This window comes from Mya arenaria, chromosome 16 (assembly GCF_026914265.1).
Source record: "Mya arenaria isolate MELC-2E11 chromosome 16, ASM2691426v1".
Taxonomy (NCBI): Eukaryota; Metazoa; Mollusca; class Bivalvia; order Myida; family Myidae; genus Mya; species Mya arenaria.
Genome location: NC_069137.1, coordinates 2,703,733 through 2,719,705, shown reverse-complemented (window position 1 = coordinate 2,719,705; position 15,973 = coordinate 2,703,733). Strand labels below are relative to the sequence as shown.

General features: G+C 33.2%; 1 protein-coding gene across 4 annotated transcripts in view; it reads right to left on the bottom strand.

Moving 5' to 3' along the window:
- LOC128222244 (unconventional myosin-Va-like) overlaps window positions 1-15,973 on the bottom strand; it is an 87,342-nt gene that overhangs the window by 11,609 nt on the left and 59,760 nt on the right. For all 4 annotated transcript variants that reach the window (XM_052931197.1, XM_052931200.1, XM_052931201.1 and 1 more), the window contains 3 exons: window positions 6,798-6,918; window positions 2,513-2,590; window positions 1,640-1,733 (listed from right to left, as the gene is read on the bottom strand). In XM_052931197.1, coding sequence (XP_052787157.1) covers window positions 1,640-1,733; window positions 2,513-2,590; window positions 6,798-6,918 — 293 coding nt within the window. The remainder of the gene's footprint in view (window positions 1-1,639; window positions 1,734-2,512; window positions 2,591-6,797; window positions 6,919-15,973) is intronic.

Genomic DNA, 15,973 nt, shown 5'->3' with positions numbered 1-15,973 from the left:
ATAACCATTTTCCCACAATTGGCTGCTTAAAATTTATTATTTCACTTTTGAAGCCCTAGAAATAGTTTTAAACTTGTTGTGTACAGTTTGTAAGAGGTACTAATGAATCAATCGTTTGTATTTAAAACAAGTTTATGCAAGAATACATTTCATTGGGTCACAATGAAAACACCTCCTATTATCTCTTGAATGGTTTTTACAAATTATAAAAAATAAACATTTTTATTGCCATGCAAAGTCAAGCAAATAAATAAAGTAAGTGATAATGAAGTGTTTAATATTTTAAACAAAATTGGCTCACTGTTCAGAACTTTGTTTAAGATAATAATGGTGTTAACAGCTTTGTCGTTAACCTCAAAAGGTGAACTATTTGACCTCATGTACTCATATGTCTAAATATAACAGGCACAGACGAAACAGTTATCTCAAATCTTATCAGAAATGCTACAGAACACATGTGAGTCCATGCAACTTCCCGTGCAGTAAAGCTTTATAAGTCAACAACAATGATGTTCACCACGATGTTAACTTTCATGAAGTTCTGAACAATCGGGACACTCATTTTAAACAAAACACAGACATTTATAATTATGTTTCTTCTTACCAGTTGTAGGGCTAAGGGACATTGAGGATGTAAATAGGGGGCGGTAGGGTCTCCCTGGGGCTCCTTTAGTATGCATTGGTCAAGAAACAGAGTTATAATAACACAGTATAAGCTACAGGACACGCCCACCTGACAAACATTTAACTATGTTTAATGACAGAGTTCCATAGCTGATGGACATTGACAGGGATAATTCTGATAAGCAATTTCGCAATTTCTCACATAAAAATTGTCTAAATCGCATTGAAAATACATAATTCAAAGATATTCTTGCGCTTCCGCTCAGTTTTTCGTGTTTTGTTGTTTATTGCATAACAGCATCATGGTATTATAGATTACGCCTATGGATTACAGCGTGGTTGTCGACTATGGTCTACCTGTACGTTATAGAATTATTGATATTATCACGAAATACAATACTGTCCATCATTGTTTTATCACTGCATTATCCACTTCTTATTAAAAATCTCACTGAAATTAAAATTCTCTCACCAATTTTGAACACATAGGAGCAATTTTCTCATGGAAAATCTGACATAGAATTTACCCTGCATTGAGGATGCAAATAGAGAACCACATGGCTTCCTTGGGGATCTGTTGAACTTGAACTACTTTCCCACTGCAAGGCTAGCTTATAGTAATAAGAATAGAACCTACAGTTTCAGCCAATGAGATTGCAGATAGGCAATCAATAAGTAGTAGACTCAATCATTAAGAATTTTTTAAAAACTTTTGTGTGTGTTTAAAAGGTCCGCCTACTGCCACTCATCCAATACACACTCCTTGCGTCAGAATTTGCATTGAAAATGTATCTACCAGGTTGTATTCTAAGTCAGTTAGATGACCTGAAGTAATATCTTAATGATTAAGAAGGTCTTGTTCATTACGCTCACTCCACCTATTCTAAATCATTAAGAATCTAACTAAAACATAGATTCAGCTGAAGTTTATTTCTTTGGTACATTTGTAGATACTTTGAATACCTTTGGTAATACTTCCAATTAAAGGCAATAACTGAATCAAGAATAAGCCTACCTTCACCCTCTTTCAACCTCTTGGCATACACCTTCAGCATTTTCTTCAGCTTTCTGATCTGCTCAGCTTGCTGGTCTACAAGTTCGCTCAGGTCCTGAAATGAATGCAGACACTTCTATAAAGATCAAACTAAGACTAAAATTCCGCAAAGCTGTTGGAAGCACCCATACATAATTCTAGTTAATGTCACCATGACATTGACCTATGACCAAAAAATCAAAAGGTTATCCACTGACTGTTCTTATTTCACAGAAGTTTGAAGACCCTACAACAAATTAGTCAAAAGTAATAGTCAATACTTAACGATCGCACTCGGCAGTGTGAGGACGACGTGGACAGCAATGTCAAACAAATTTATCTACATTGTACATGTGTCTGCATTGCTTTGCCAGCGTCTTAGCAGTTACTCTGGGGTTTTATGTATATGTTAGCAAGATTGACTTAATCCAATAAAAAGTAACATATGAAATATGAGCTTTCAGACCTTGTAGCAGCTAATTTGTTATTTTTTATAAAAGCTAGAGTATGTGTATAATGCTGTAATAGTGGCAATAGTTGCGTATACAACTGTACCAAGTTTCTCCTGAATAACCTAAAAGTTTTTTTATTTATGCAGTCATCGAAATTAGACTTTTGGATGAACAAGCCCAAATTCTTATACTATTGCTTGGAATCAAATTTTTTAACAAGCCTTGCTATATAAAATTCAGAATTTGAGCAAGCCATGAAGACATTTTTCCAGTGCAGGGCTTGCGGGCTTGTGCTAATTTCGACCACTGTTTATGGCTAAGGTCAAGGTGTTTGCAAAAAGACGACAATGACGCCAATAATACTTCAAACAAAAACAGACGAGATAATTAAGACAAGGTTTACCAGGTTTTCTGAGGTGAGTCTGGTGATTTCATGCTGCATAGTAGCATCGATTTTGGCTTCACTAGTGAGGGACAGCGACTGAAATGTAGAAGATGGGTGTTAGTTGACCTTTATACCCAAAAACAAAAAATCGATATGGAACATCTACAAAACGTGCTACATGTGCAAACAAATAATGGCGACGCTGCCAGACAAAATATTCCCCAGTCGTCTGTTAAACAAAGATTGAATTAGGAACTTAAATAAGAGAGCTTAAAATGATTTAAATAACAAATATTTCAGGGCTATTCCAGTAAAACATTTAACCCATGGGGGGAAGGCAATTATTTAAAAAAAATATATAGGTGGGTGTCTTTTCTTGCTAATTTGGACCCCACAAGAGTAATTTTACTTCTGTAGAGGGGTGGCATAATTTATAAGTGCCGTCCCCCTGGGGGATATATGTTTAAATGGAATAGCCCTCAGTTTAGTTCTTACTTTAAATAGAGTAATTTACTTCAATACTAAATATTGTACAGTAAAACGTATAGAATCAACATTTATACACTAAAGACAACCAACATACTGATGCATAACTCACAAATAATGCAACATAAAGGGTAACACTCCATACAAAGAAGAATTGTTTATGACTTCAAAAAATATTGGGTATTTCTTTTTACTATACCTTTCATAAAATAAAAAAAAGATTTTTTTTTTTTTTTTAAATCTATTCCAACTTTGTTTTTGGTGTAAGATGCATTTTAATACAGATATTCTAAGTACATTTATCAAATAGATTCTGCCCGTTATATTACAGTTGAATCGGAGCACTCTTTAAAGCAGCTTAAGGTTTTACGACCAAGATATGTTATTGAAACAGCTCCTAGACATTTAAATACAAAACATTTTCTCATGCATGCCATACCAAAGCATCCTTGAGAACACATCGTTACTCATGTTTTGTGGGTGTTTAAGCCAAACAAGGGACACAACTCAATTTCTATTTGAGCCAGAGTAATTGGCCTTGCTGTACATGTTCATAATATCTCTCAAAACAGGTGTACTATATTCCATTTGGATATCATGAACATTTTATTATGGCCAAGTTTTTACTATATTACGACGACGACAATGATACCAACAACACTGAGGCTAAAACAATACCTAGACAAACTTAAATGTAACCCACTCAACTACTCAAAAACTGAACCATGCCTTCATACACAAACATGTTAAATTTCATGACATTCAACTAATCTTTTTCATATATTAATTAACCGTAATACTAATTTATTCAAGACTCATTGTGAAAACAGTTGTTAGCTAATATAGATCACATTTAAGTCCCCTCACGGGTAGAAATCATAAAACTTGTGCCATTTTGGAGAGGCCATGAGAAATTTTCCAAAGAGGGGATTGGACGCAGAACCTATTGGGAAAGAGGCGGACACAGTTACCACTAATGTTACTTTTTCTAATTTTGGACCTACTGTCACAAATTGCATTCTGTTAATAGAGGAAAATTTCTGACATTCCAGGTTGATGGTACATGATGCTCTCAAACTTACCCGTTCTTGCCTTCGTTTTTTGGCATTCTAAGGACGATTAAGCAATATTTAAATGCAACAAACCCTGATGACCTATGCAGTAACTTTGTATCCTTATTTCTAGTGTTGCAATGCAAACCCTAGACTTTTTTACGTTTCCTACATTTACATGAAAATCCTAGAATGAATTATAAAGTTTTGACTGCTGGGCATATCTATGAGGACATAATCTTGGTTTAACCAGATGAATTCAAATATGCAGTAAGGAAAAGTGATCTTAAACCTAGTTATCATCTTACATACATAATAACTCAAAACAATTGTTTTATATAGTTTCAGTATTGTTTCTTGTACCCATCCATGACAACAAATACAGAAATTGTGGTTTTACCAAAGTAATTAAAGTATACAGTACATCATATTTGTCTTAAACATACTTATCCTCGTACATACATATCAACAAAAAACTTTTTTTTTTGTTAGTTTCGGTACTGGTTCCGTTTTGTAGTGGGCACATCCATGACAACAAAAACGGTAATCGTGGTTTTACCAAAGTGATTCAAGTATGTGGTATAATTATATTTATCTTAAACCTAGTCATCACCTTACATACACAACATCCCCATTCAAAACAAAGTTTTCTTTACTTTCAGTTTTGTCATACAAACACAAGAAAGTTTATATTTTATTTCTTGTAATGGGCACCCATATGAGGATAAATACTGTAATCATGATTTTACCCTGGTAATACAACTATTCAGTAAGGAGGAAAACGAATATAACCTTTAGCCTAATAGCTATCTTACATACATAAACAACACAAAACAAAATTGATAACAATTTGACATAACAAGAGCTGTCACAGAGACAGCGCGCTCGACTATTCCGCCGCTTTTCAGTGTAAGGATTGAAAAGTTTTGGCAAAACATGCATGGATCACTGTTAAATTAGATTTCAATGCAATACATGATGTGCGGAGATATTAACATAAATGTGGTTACATGCAAAATTTTAACCAGAATTTTTAAGTGTAATAATAAAGGTCCATTATTTGCAAAACACAGTTATCTAACTTGATTATTCAATTAGGTTGGGTGGTTGAATACCATTGTATAAAGTCTCAATGCAATACCGTATTTTCTCGACTATAAGGCGATTCGCTTATAAGACGGCCCCCTAACTTTGCCTATGAAATCGGGTGCTTTTTGTTTCGACTCGCTTATAAGACGGGGTCAACTTTTAAGCAAATCTAAAATGCTAAAATTCTTCCTAATGTGTAAAAATGTTCAAGCTCAATGGACAATTATCGACTTTCGCGGTAACTGTTTTTGTTTTACTCAAAGAAAATGGCGGTCAACTGTGAGCTCTCTATTTGGAGGTAGGTTAAAAATGAGTACATAATTTTGCAGGACAGGTCGTTACTTATCGAAATTGTAATAATTAATCAATAACAACATATGTTTGTTTTAGTTTATTTTTTTATTGAAGACACCAATGAAGTTCTTCGGCAAAATAAATGTGTGCTAACAAGCAAGACCTTAACCAGATTTTCTGAGTCGAATAATAAAGGGCAATTATTTGCATTAAATGCAAACAAGAGTTATCTAACTTGGTAAATTAAGTAGGTTGGATGGTTGAGTACCATTGTATCAAGTCTCAATGCAATACCTCAAGCAGTTGCTGAGATATTAACCTATGTGTGCTTGCAAGCAAAACCTTAACCAGAATATCTAAGTCAAATAATAAAGGCCTATTTTTGGCATTAAATGCAAAGTAGAGTTATCAAACTTGGTTAATTAAGTAGGTTGGATGGTTGAGTACCATTGTATCAAGTCTCAATAAAATACCTCAAGCAGTTGCTGAGATATTAACCTATGTGTGCTTGCACGCAAAACCTTAACCAAGGGGTGACGCCGACACCGACGCTTGGGTGAGTAGTATAGCTCTCCTTATTCTTCGAATAGTCGAGCTAAAAATAATTATACAATGTCACAATATTTTTTTTACAGTAATATATTTCATTATACTAAATCATGCCACAATTAATGCAAATTTAAACATAAACTTATAATACAATACTGAGGTATACATACTGCTCTGATATCGCTCAGCTTTGAGGTAATGTGGAGAAATGTATTCAGTTTTAAAATTATACCCCTGTGGTAAGTGGTCCACAGTTACCTATTTCCATACTATCATTCTTAATGATATTGTATAAATGGTTATATTTTTTGTATGAAATATAGTTCATATTAGATTGTGTGTATCTTTTTTAAAGAATTGAACAAAAGGAATGTTTTATCGCTAAAAAACTAAGCCATTAATTTTATTAACTGGAGCATACATTTATCTAAAATATTCATAATTATACTTTAAGACTCCAACAAAATTTCCAATTGTGTAGTATTTCCACCAAATAAAGTATTGGTTTTGAACATACAATGAAGGCCAAAGGAGTATTTCTAACTTTTCAAAGGTTGATTGTCCATATAACTTAGGCCAAATGTGTATTTTCTAAATTTCCAGTAATATATACGTATGCATGAGGTTTTGTACTTATGGATGTGGTCTTTGTACGTATGGTTTGTCCATACGAATTTGGTGAAAGGTGTATTTCTAACTTTAAAAAGGTGTACTTTTAAAGTTTTAGTAGGCCTTTTGTCTTAATTATTTTGGCCACAGGTGTATTATTTTTTACTTTTCAAAGGTGATTTGCCTTCACTTTTTTGGCCAAATGTGTATCGGTATTGTCTTACCTTTTGTATGAGTTGGTTTTGTTTCTCATTTTCCTTCTTCAGGTCTGTAATCTCCTTCTTGTATTCGCTCGTCTTCGCATTCAGTTCCTTTTCTGTATTTTGTAGCTGTTGTTCCAACAATCTAAAAATAGAACAATTTGAAAATATTAAATCATTTCTAAGAATAATATATATGTGTTTATATGTATAGTCATGCTTTCCAATGGGTTATTGAAATAAAACGGTGGATTATATCTCGATTAATCCAACATTTGAAAAAGTGCTCACTCAATGAAATACATATCCCAAACAATTATCTTCTATATTATCAGTTCAATTCAAAAGATAATTCTGACTTCTTTTATTTTTAAGTCGTATAAGTCATAATCTTTTAATCCCACCAGACAATTAATAAGATTTAGGAAAAGGGAGACATTCACCTTGATATACTCAAAACGTAAAACACATCAACTTACCTTAAGTTTGGGTAAAAAATCACATCAACCTACCTTATGTTTGGGTAAAAAACACATCAACTTACCTTATGTTTGCGTAAAAAAACATATCAACTTACCTGATGTTTGGGTAAAAAACCACATCAACTTACCTTAAGTTTGGGTGAAAAAAACACATCAACCTACCTTAAGTTTGGGTTAAAAAAAACATCAACGTACCTTAAGTTTGGGTTAAAAAAAACATCAACCTACCTTAAGTTTGGGTTAAAAAAACATCAACTTACCTTAAGTTTGGGTTAAAAACCCATCAACCTACCTTAAGTTTGGGTTAAAAACCCATCAACTTACCTTAAGTTTGGGTTAAAAAACCATCAACCTACCTTAAGTTTGGGTTGAAACCCATAAACTTACTTTAAGTTTGAATTATAAAACCCATCAACCTACCACAAGTGTGGATAAACAACTTAAGTTTGAAACTGTGAGTACAAAGAAACTGATAATTCACAACACAACTATTTGATCTGATTTGGTTTGTTTTAACTGGTGTTTCAAGATATCTTACTAAATTTAAAAATATCCAACAAAATGTATAATGAGGCTACCTGGTACGTCTATATACTATCAATATAGTCTATGACCTACCCTGTGATATCCGTGTGATATGACTGACTGTTAAACTTATGAGAAGGGGGGAGTGAGCTAGTACAATCGTCACACAAACATGCCCTATCCTCCTCAACCAGGCTGTCCTCACGGGAATGTACACTTTCCCCTCCATGTGAGTGGGCCCCTTCTTCGTTAGCCTCATTCAGATTTTCTCTCATACACAGTAAGTTTGCATAGTCGTCTTTTACTGACATTTCAAATCCCTTTTTGTTCGAACTGTTATGGTCAACAATATGGTCAAACACTTTGTGTGCAACATGCTTGCTTTTATCACTGCTGTCACTCTTGTTTTTAATACCAGCTGAACTACCGTCACTATTCTTGTTTCCCACTTGGGAACCAATTTGAACACCATTAGGCCCAACTTTGTCTAAATTTTGATAAGTTTCATCAGAACCAATTTTCATTTGACCGATATCCAGACTGTTAATGTATTCATGAACATGATCACCATTAAGTAGTTCACTATTATGCAACTGAATATCAGCCTGCCTATTCTGTTGAATGCCACTATTTCTACTACTGCCGCTTCTTATTGATCTTGGAGAATTACTTCCCTTTGAATCAAAGCTCTTTTCTAAAGAGGAATTTCTCAAAGTTATAAATTCAATAGATCGATCACTTTGAGGCAGTCCATGCCCAGAATATCCAGATTTCTCCAAATCACGAACAGCTGACAAGTCATGTGATAATCTATTTTTAGGAAGTTCAGACTGTTTACAACTTTCACAATCACATGCACCATTCTCAGTATGAATAACAACTAAATCCTTAACGCAGTCTGGACAATGACATGGCATCTCTGATTGGCTAGAATGTTTAAATAAACATTGCCTATCAAACTGACACTGTTCACATTTACAAACATAATCCACCTCTTCCCAATGATTCAAGCATTCTTCACAGTAACAAGTTATCTCCCTTTGATCCTCAGAATATTCAGGATTGATAATTACATCCCTTGACTGTGAGCAATGTTCACACTGACATTCCGCAACGTCGGTCTGATTTATACAATCCTCACAATCACACACAATTTTCGCTGACCCTGCATCGCTGCTTTGACGTATTATCTCCCTTGGTGAGAACTTGACTTCTTTTGCAATGTTTTGCCTCAGATTCTCACCCTGATTTACCTCCCTTGGAGGAAGTTTGAGGTCACTTTCAGTATTTTGTCTAACGGTTTCTTCCAAGTCCGCTGGTTTCTTTGCCTTTATGTTCTCTTTTTTCACTTCACCAACAGTAAAGTACACTTTGTTAGTGAAAGTGTTTTCAACATATTCCTCATTATCATCAATATTGTCATTGATGTAATCATAATCATCATCATCCTCATTACCAGCAGGTCTATCTTTTTGCTGATACTTGATTTCTCCTTTTTCACCTTTTGAAGACAAAGCCATATTTCCAATGCATTCTTTGTCTTTATTACTTAGTCTCATGCTACCATCAGTTTGGACGTTCTGCTTGTCCGTATTATCTTCACCTTTTTCAGTTCTTGGGTTCTTATTTCTGAATGGTTGAAACTGTTTGACATCGACATCATACTGAGACAAACTGAATTCCCTTGTAACAGTGCCACCATCCTTAATCAAATCAAATTTGCCAACATTTTCAACAGCCTCATCATCTTCAAATGGATCGTCATAGTAATCATCCTCACTACCAATCATATCATCAGTTTCAAAAGGATTGGAACCAGGCTGACCAATCAGATTATCAGTATCAAAAGGGTTAGAACCAGACTGACCATTCTGATCGTTTGTCTCAAAACTATAATCTGAGGGTTGTTCAATAAATTCAAATGCAGAATTCTCAGCATTCTCTTCCTCCGGATTTGGTACATAATTATCTTCGAAGATGATTTCACTGGATAAGTTTGTTGGAAACCTTCGAACAGTCCTTGGATTTGTTGCTTCCAATTTCTTCCAAAGTTCTTCAATATCTCCCATGATCGCAGTTGTTCCAAATAACCTCAACAATCAATTTCAAGGCATTCCACAGAATGATCGTAGTTGTTCCAAGTAACCTTTACAATCAATTTCACACACTACACAAAATGATCGTAGTTGTTCCAAAAATCCTTTTTCAATCAACTTCAACGCACTGAACACTATTATGTCCAAGAATTTTATCTTAATGTGTCACACAATGACTACGGCCCCTGAAATCAGAAACACAACAGTTGTACAAGTAAACTAAATGCTGAACCTTAACTTTTCCAACAATATCTCTATATAAAGAGCTTAACTGGGTATTTCACATGTATATAATGCCACTTATACTGTCTCACTTTAGAGGTCATGGGTCAGGGAACCCCAACATATCCACATAGCAATTTCAGTATTCTGCAAGAGCAGAAAAGCAAGAGTTACTGGTCTTGCTACTCATTTACTCTAACAATGTCACATCAACTTTTTGGCAGAAAATTAGATGGAAACACAAAATATGTGTTACAGTATAAGTTTAAAGCTGATATTTAAGGTATCAATCGAAAAATTGGTTTTATCCGTGAATTATTTGGGATCCTACGAAATATTGTTAATGTCGACCCCAGAATGAAGGGACCTGCAAAAGAAAATATGATAGAAACACAAAAAAATGTTTTCAAGTTTCCAGCTGTAATTAAGTATAAATTTAATAAAAGGTTTTATCTGCGAATTATTTGGGATCCCTTAACAGGAATAAAGTTAGTGTTGTCCCAGAATGGAGGGACATTTTAAGAACCTCCGAATCAGAGACATCATAAGTTTTTGGCAGAACATTAAATAGAAACACAAAAAATGTTTTTTTAAGAATCCAGCTGAAATTAGGCAACGATAATTTTTTTATTTATCTGAAGATAATTTTAGTTAGTGGTGACCCCTGTCCATGATTCTTAACTAATTTAAATTGTAGATCAACTCTAATAATTCATCGGAACAATTACACTACAGGAATAAACTATGTTTGAACTTCTACCAAATCATAAGGGTGTGTTTAAAATTAGCTCCTCTAATTGAATAATTTCAACCTTCAAGAATAGAAACTTGATAACGAAAGATTTTTAAACGGATTGTTAAGTAAACTTTAATAACATTAAAGAATTTGACACTGAAATGCTAATGGTTTAATCTCACATTTGAAGCAAACTTAAGTCTGATTTTTTTCTACCAGTTGATCAAAGCCAAGTTTAATAGTATTTATGTTATCTAAAAATATATACATAAAATAAATTCAAACAGTATAAAATTTAACATTTTCGACAAAATTGCAGATTTTTTTATGTTTTTAAAAAATATAAACAAAAAATGAAAAATTCAAACAGAATAAAATTTAATATTTTCAACAAAATTGCAGATACATGATTATGCGCCATTACCGTAATCAGTAATCATGAAATGATCTTACCATAATCCTTAATATTTTGTTTATGTTTCCAGTTTTTATAGCAATTTAGTATTCAATCACACTTTTAAAGCACTTTATTTGATAATTTGAAGTCATTTTAGTCCATATTCAGCTGTGTTATTATTTTTCATTTAACCCATTTAATTATCCTGAAAATAACTTGGATTTTGTTCTGTCATTTGTATATCCAACTGTATGGTATTCCAACAATAAAACCCCAAACAATAATATAATTCTGCACCGATTGTGTATACATGACCAAATACTTGTGAAAGCGCAGAACTAAAGTATATATTACCCTAACAAATTACAAGATAATTCTTTATCGCGTTATCCCACCTATATAAAACACTTCCTAAATAGCTTTAAGCATAATGGCTTTGAATGCAGAAAATGTATATCATTGTGTTATCTATTGTAATGATTGCATAAAAAGCTAAGCTGTAAGGTGAGAATAACAAACAGTTCTTTTTAATTTACATCAGAGTACAGGTGTAGGATCGTGTTACAATTTGAGACAGACAAAATGTTATAATATCTGTTTAACAATAAGAAATTGGGAGTTAATGTCCTTAAACTGATTAAAGATGCACTCTTACTCCCATATAAGTTGTACCACAATAAATAAAATTGTTTTAAATTACCAAAAAGGATGAATAAATGTCGAAAACAAAGGTTCTTATGAAGGATACAAAGTTTAATTTGAAAGGAGGTGCCAAAAATATGGTATTTCTACTTTATGGGCTAGACCATGGTAGATCGCAATAAATCTTTTTGCACTCACCAATCATTTAATATTTGTGCGTTTTCAGCTATTAAATACAAGTTACATTCTTGTTATCAGTAATTAAATGCATTATTTAGTAAGTTATTAAAGGTTTATCACTCAAAAGCTTTGTTTGTTTATACATGTGTATGCATTGATTTTAAATCGAGTGTCCTTTAAAAATGCATTACTTTGTTAAGAGTTGAAAGTTGCATTTATGCACTGTGACAGATGTTTCTTTTTTTTATTATTTCATTTTCTTCTCACAATCTGTCTACACAATCATGTTTTCAATAAATGCTATGTTTAGCGTATTAATGATTATAATAAGTTATAGTTATAGCACCTAAGTGCAATTGAATTATACACAACGCGAGCATAGTTTGTGTATAATGCATACTTTTATTATTATGCCTGAGTTGTGTGAAGTTAACCGTTTAAGTTTAATCAGTACATATATGACGATTGTAAAGAAAGTTATGGTAAGGCCAAACAAAAAAATTGTTTGTTTAGGGAAACCTTCCCAAAATTTCTAGGTAGGGTAGGTAGGGATTTTTTTTTTTTTTCAAAATCTGTCGTACGTTCAGAGTGTTTTCTTGCACATGGCAGTCTTTCCTCCATTACTGTCATTGCCTGACTTTGTTTTATCATATAAACAATAATTCTGATTAAAATCTGCATTTATCCCCCCTTCGTAACTCTCGATTCGCTAACGAATATTTTTTTTGCTCAGAAACGGAAAAAAATAGTCAGCACATTTTTATAGGTAGGGTCGGGTTACCCGAAAACGACATATTTTTTTTTTAGGCCTAACTTATACTAAGTCACTCTCGTTGACACGATTTTCCGAGCAATGTGATCTTGTGTTGTGGGGAAAACTGGAGTATCAGAAGAAAACCCACTTGTCTGGCTATGTAACTACAAACAAAACTGACACATGCGCCCAGACCGGAAATAAAACCCTGGTCGCCTATCGTTTCAACATGAGGAGGCCCGGGTTCGATTCCAGGCTTGGGCAAATTGAGTTTGGTTGGGGGACACATATGTGTAGTCAGACAAGTTGGTATCCCCCACAATACAAGACCACACTCTTGCACATAGATCGTGGCAATGATAGTGACTAAGTTAATAGATCTTTCATCACTTACATATTAAAATAAATTAAAAAAATTCTAAAATTACAATTTTAAAATTTTGTGCAAAAATAAATAAATATTTAAAAGAAAATTTTATAAAAGATATCTCACCTGCCTTAGAAAAGTGTAAATCCAGATATAATCTGAGCAGCTGACTGTCACAATGTCTTCATATAAATAACTCCAGGAGATGTTAATCCACTGTTATTGTACTATTAATCCTCCATATGTTGAGAGGGCACAGGGGCACGTTAATCTGGACAGTGTTCATGAACTTCAGGATATGTATTTGAGCAGCTGGCTACCACAATGTCTCCATATTAAACTCCATGAGAAGTTAATCCACTGTTATTATAACGTTAATCCGATATGTTGGGGGTGGCTTCTGCACTAATACAGTGTTCATGACCTCCAGGATATGTATTTCAATTGTCATCATAAGGTTAATACCATTTGGCACATATTTTTATGTGCATAATTATACAGACTATGAAACAACGTTTTTGTTAATCCTCTGCTGTAATTAATTTTGTTAATCCTATTTACCTCCCTTGTTTGAGCTAATACTTACTTTACTAAATGTTCAACCCAACTAAATAAATCTTAAAGAAAACAACAAACAAAATTAATCAGATTTATAATTGTCCATGCTAATCCATGTCCTGCCTGCATTTCAAAGTATTCAGATTATTTTCACAGTTTGAACCACCTGTGAACATTGATCAGTTTTAATGCATCTTCAGCAAGCTATAATCAGATGTATCCTTTGCCATGTGTTCATGCTATTGTAACAACAATTTACTGTATATGTTGAAATTATTAGGTGTTCTGTTCTGTCCTGTTCATATTTTATCCAATATTTGTCTCTGATCTTCACAAACTTGGGAAGTTAACATTGCATGCATGTAAGCTTTGAGCTCTGCGCAATGGTCACTTATTGAAAGTTGTATAATGTTGAACAGTTAACAATGTGTTCTGTTCATATTTTATCCAAATTTTATGTCTGGTATTCACAAATGTGGGAAGTTAACATGACATGCATGTAAGCTTAATTTCGCTTAGTCACTAATTGGAAGTTGTACAATGGTGAACAGTTAGCAAAAAAATGTTCTGTTCTGTTCCTATTTTATCCAGGTTGCGTCTCTGGTCTTCACAAACTTGGCAAGAAAACATGACATGCATGTAAGCTTAGCTCTACTTCATCATTTCTATGTCAGAGAAGGTTAAAATAATCCATCATAGTATATAACCATCCTCCAATTTTCTATTGATGAAACACAATCCCTTCATTTGTCAATTGAATGTTTAAATGACAAACCAGCATATTGTAGTAATTGTCATATCAACCTCGTTTCACTAAAGTAGGCTGCGAAAATGCTGTTCTCAACATCAGATGAAGTCAAGCTCCACTAATTCACTAACTATTCCACAGTATTCAAATACTGAACTAACTTTCATGGTATTTAAATCATGTAATTATAAAACTGCAGTTTTTTGGTCCGCTGATTTTTCACCTGTTCTGATATTAATACAGTCTCTTCATGTGCTAGCTACATGCAGGTATTTCTTAAATTTTCTAATAAATGATCTTTTAAAGCATATTAATACAACCTTGATGGTAATTGATTCTCACAATTCAAGTTGTTCAAATTCTTTCCACATTCAAATACACAAATAATCACAACTCCAAATTGTCACTATCTGCCCACCATAAAGACATTTCATTTAAATCAAAAACCCTTAATCTCCACAGTGACCATCACATTTTTCCCTAAATCCATATAATCACAGCATTTTGTGAATCTGCACAGGTAATTTAGAGGTATAAAATTCATAATCCCAAAAGTCCTACTCTAATTTCAGTGTAATTTAATATCCATCACATTTTTTCACAAAATCACAACAAAAATCACAAAATCCACTCAGGTAAATTGAAAGTATAAAATATCAATGAAATCATAGACTGGCCGACTAGGTGTGTCCCTACTGTTCTGTATACTGTATACAATGCTGTTAAACTTCCGTAAAACCAGTTTAACTCCACGTTCGTACACTACATTTCTATCGCTTCACCACAAAGGAAGTTTATCTGTTTTTGTCCGCTAATTCAAGCATTTAATAAGTTTGACAATAATCATTTAACATCATCTGCATTTTAAGCTACTGTTTTTACTTAAGTGTTAATTTTAATGAGGTGTAGAAACTGTTTCACATTATAATTTTTACATTTTTTTGCCATGTAATTAACCTTTTTCAAGCCAACTCAGCCTTGATTTTACAATACATTATACAATGTCTGAATGTTAAGCTAATCTCTGAATTTATTAAGTCTGAACTTTAAAAGGGAGAAGAAACCGTTTGACTGAATAATTCTAAGTTTACATTTATATTGGCAATGAAGTCATATTTCTAAATAAGATGTCGGAAATTTTAAAGTGATTAGACAGTTTCAATTTAAAAATATATATATTAATATATGACAGAGGAAGTTTACATTCTTCAAGCTAACTCAGGCATGCTATTACAATAAATAGTATACAAGGTCTGCATATTAAAGCTACACTCTCGTCAATTTTCGATTGGTAAATATGAACAAATGTCTTATATCACTGGCTTCCAGATATTCACGAAAAAAAATGGCTCATTCAAAGACAAAAAATTAAAAGTTGTCAAGACGGTCAATCTGTGAGAGTGCAGCTTTAAGCTACTGTTTATAATTATGAAGTTTGAATATGAACAAGAGAAGACACCGTTTTACTTATGTTTTTTTCAATTTATGTTCAT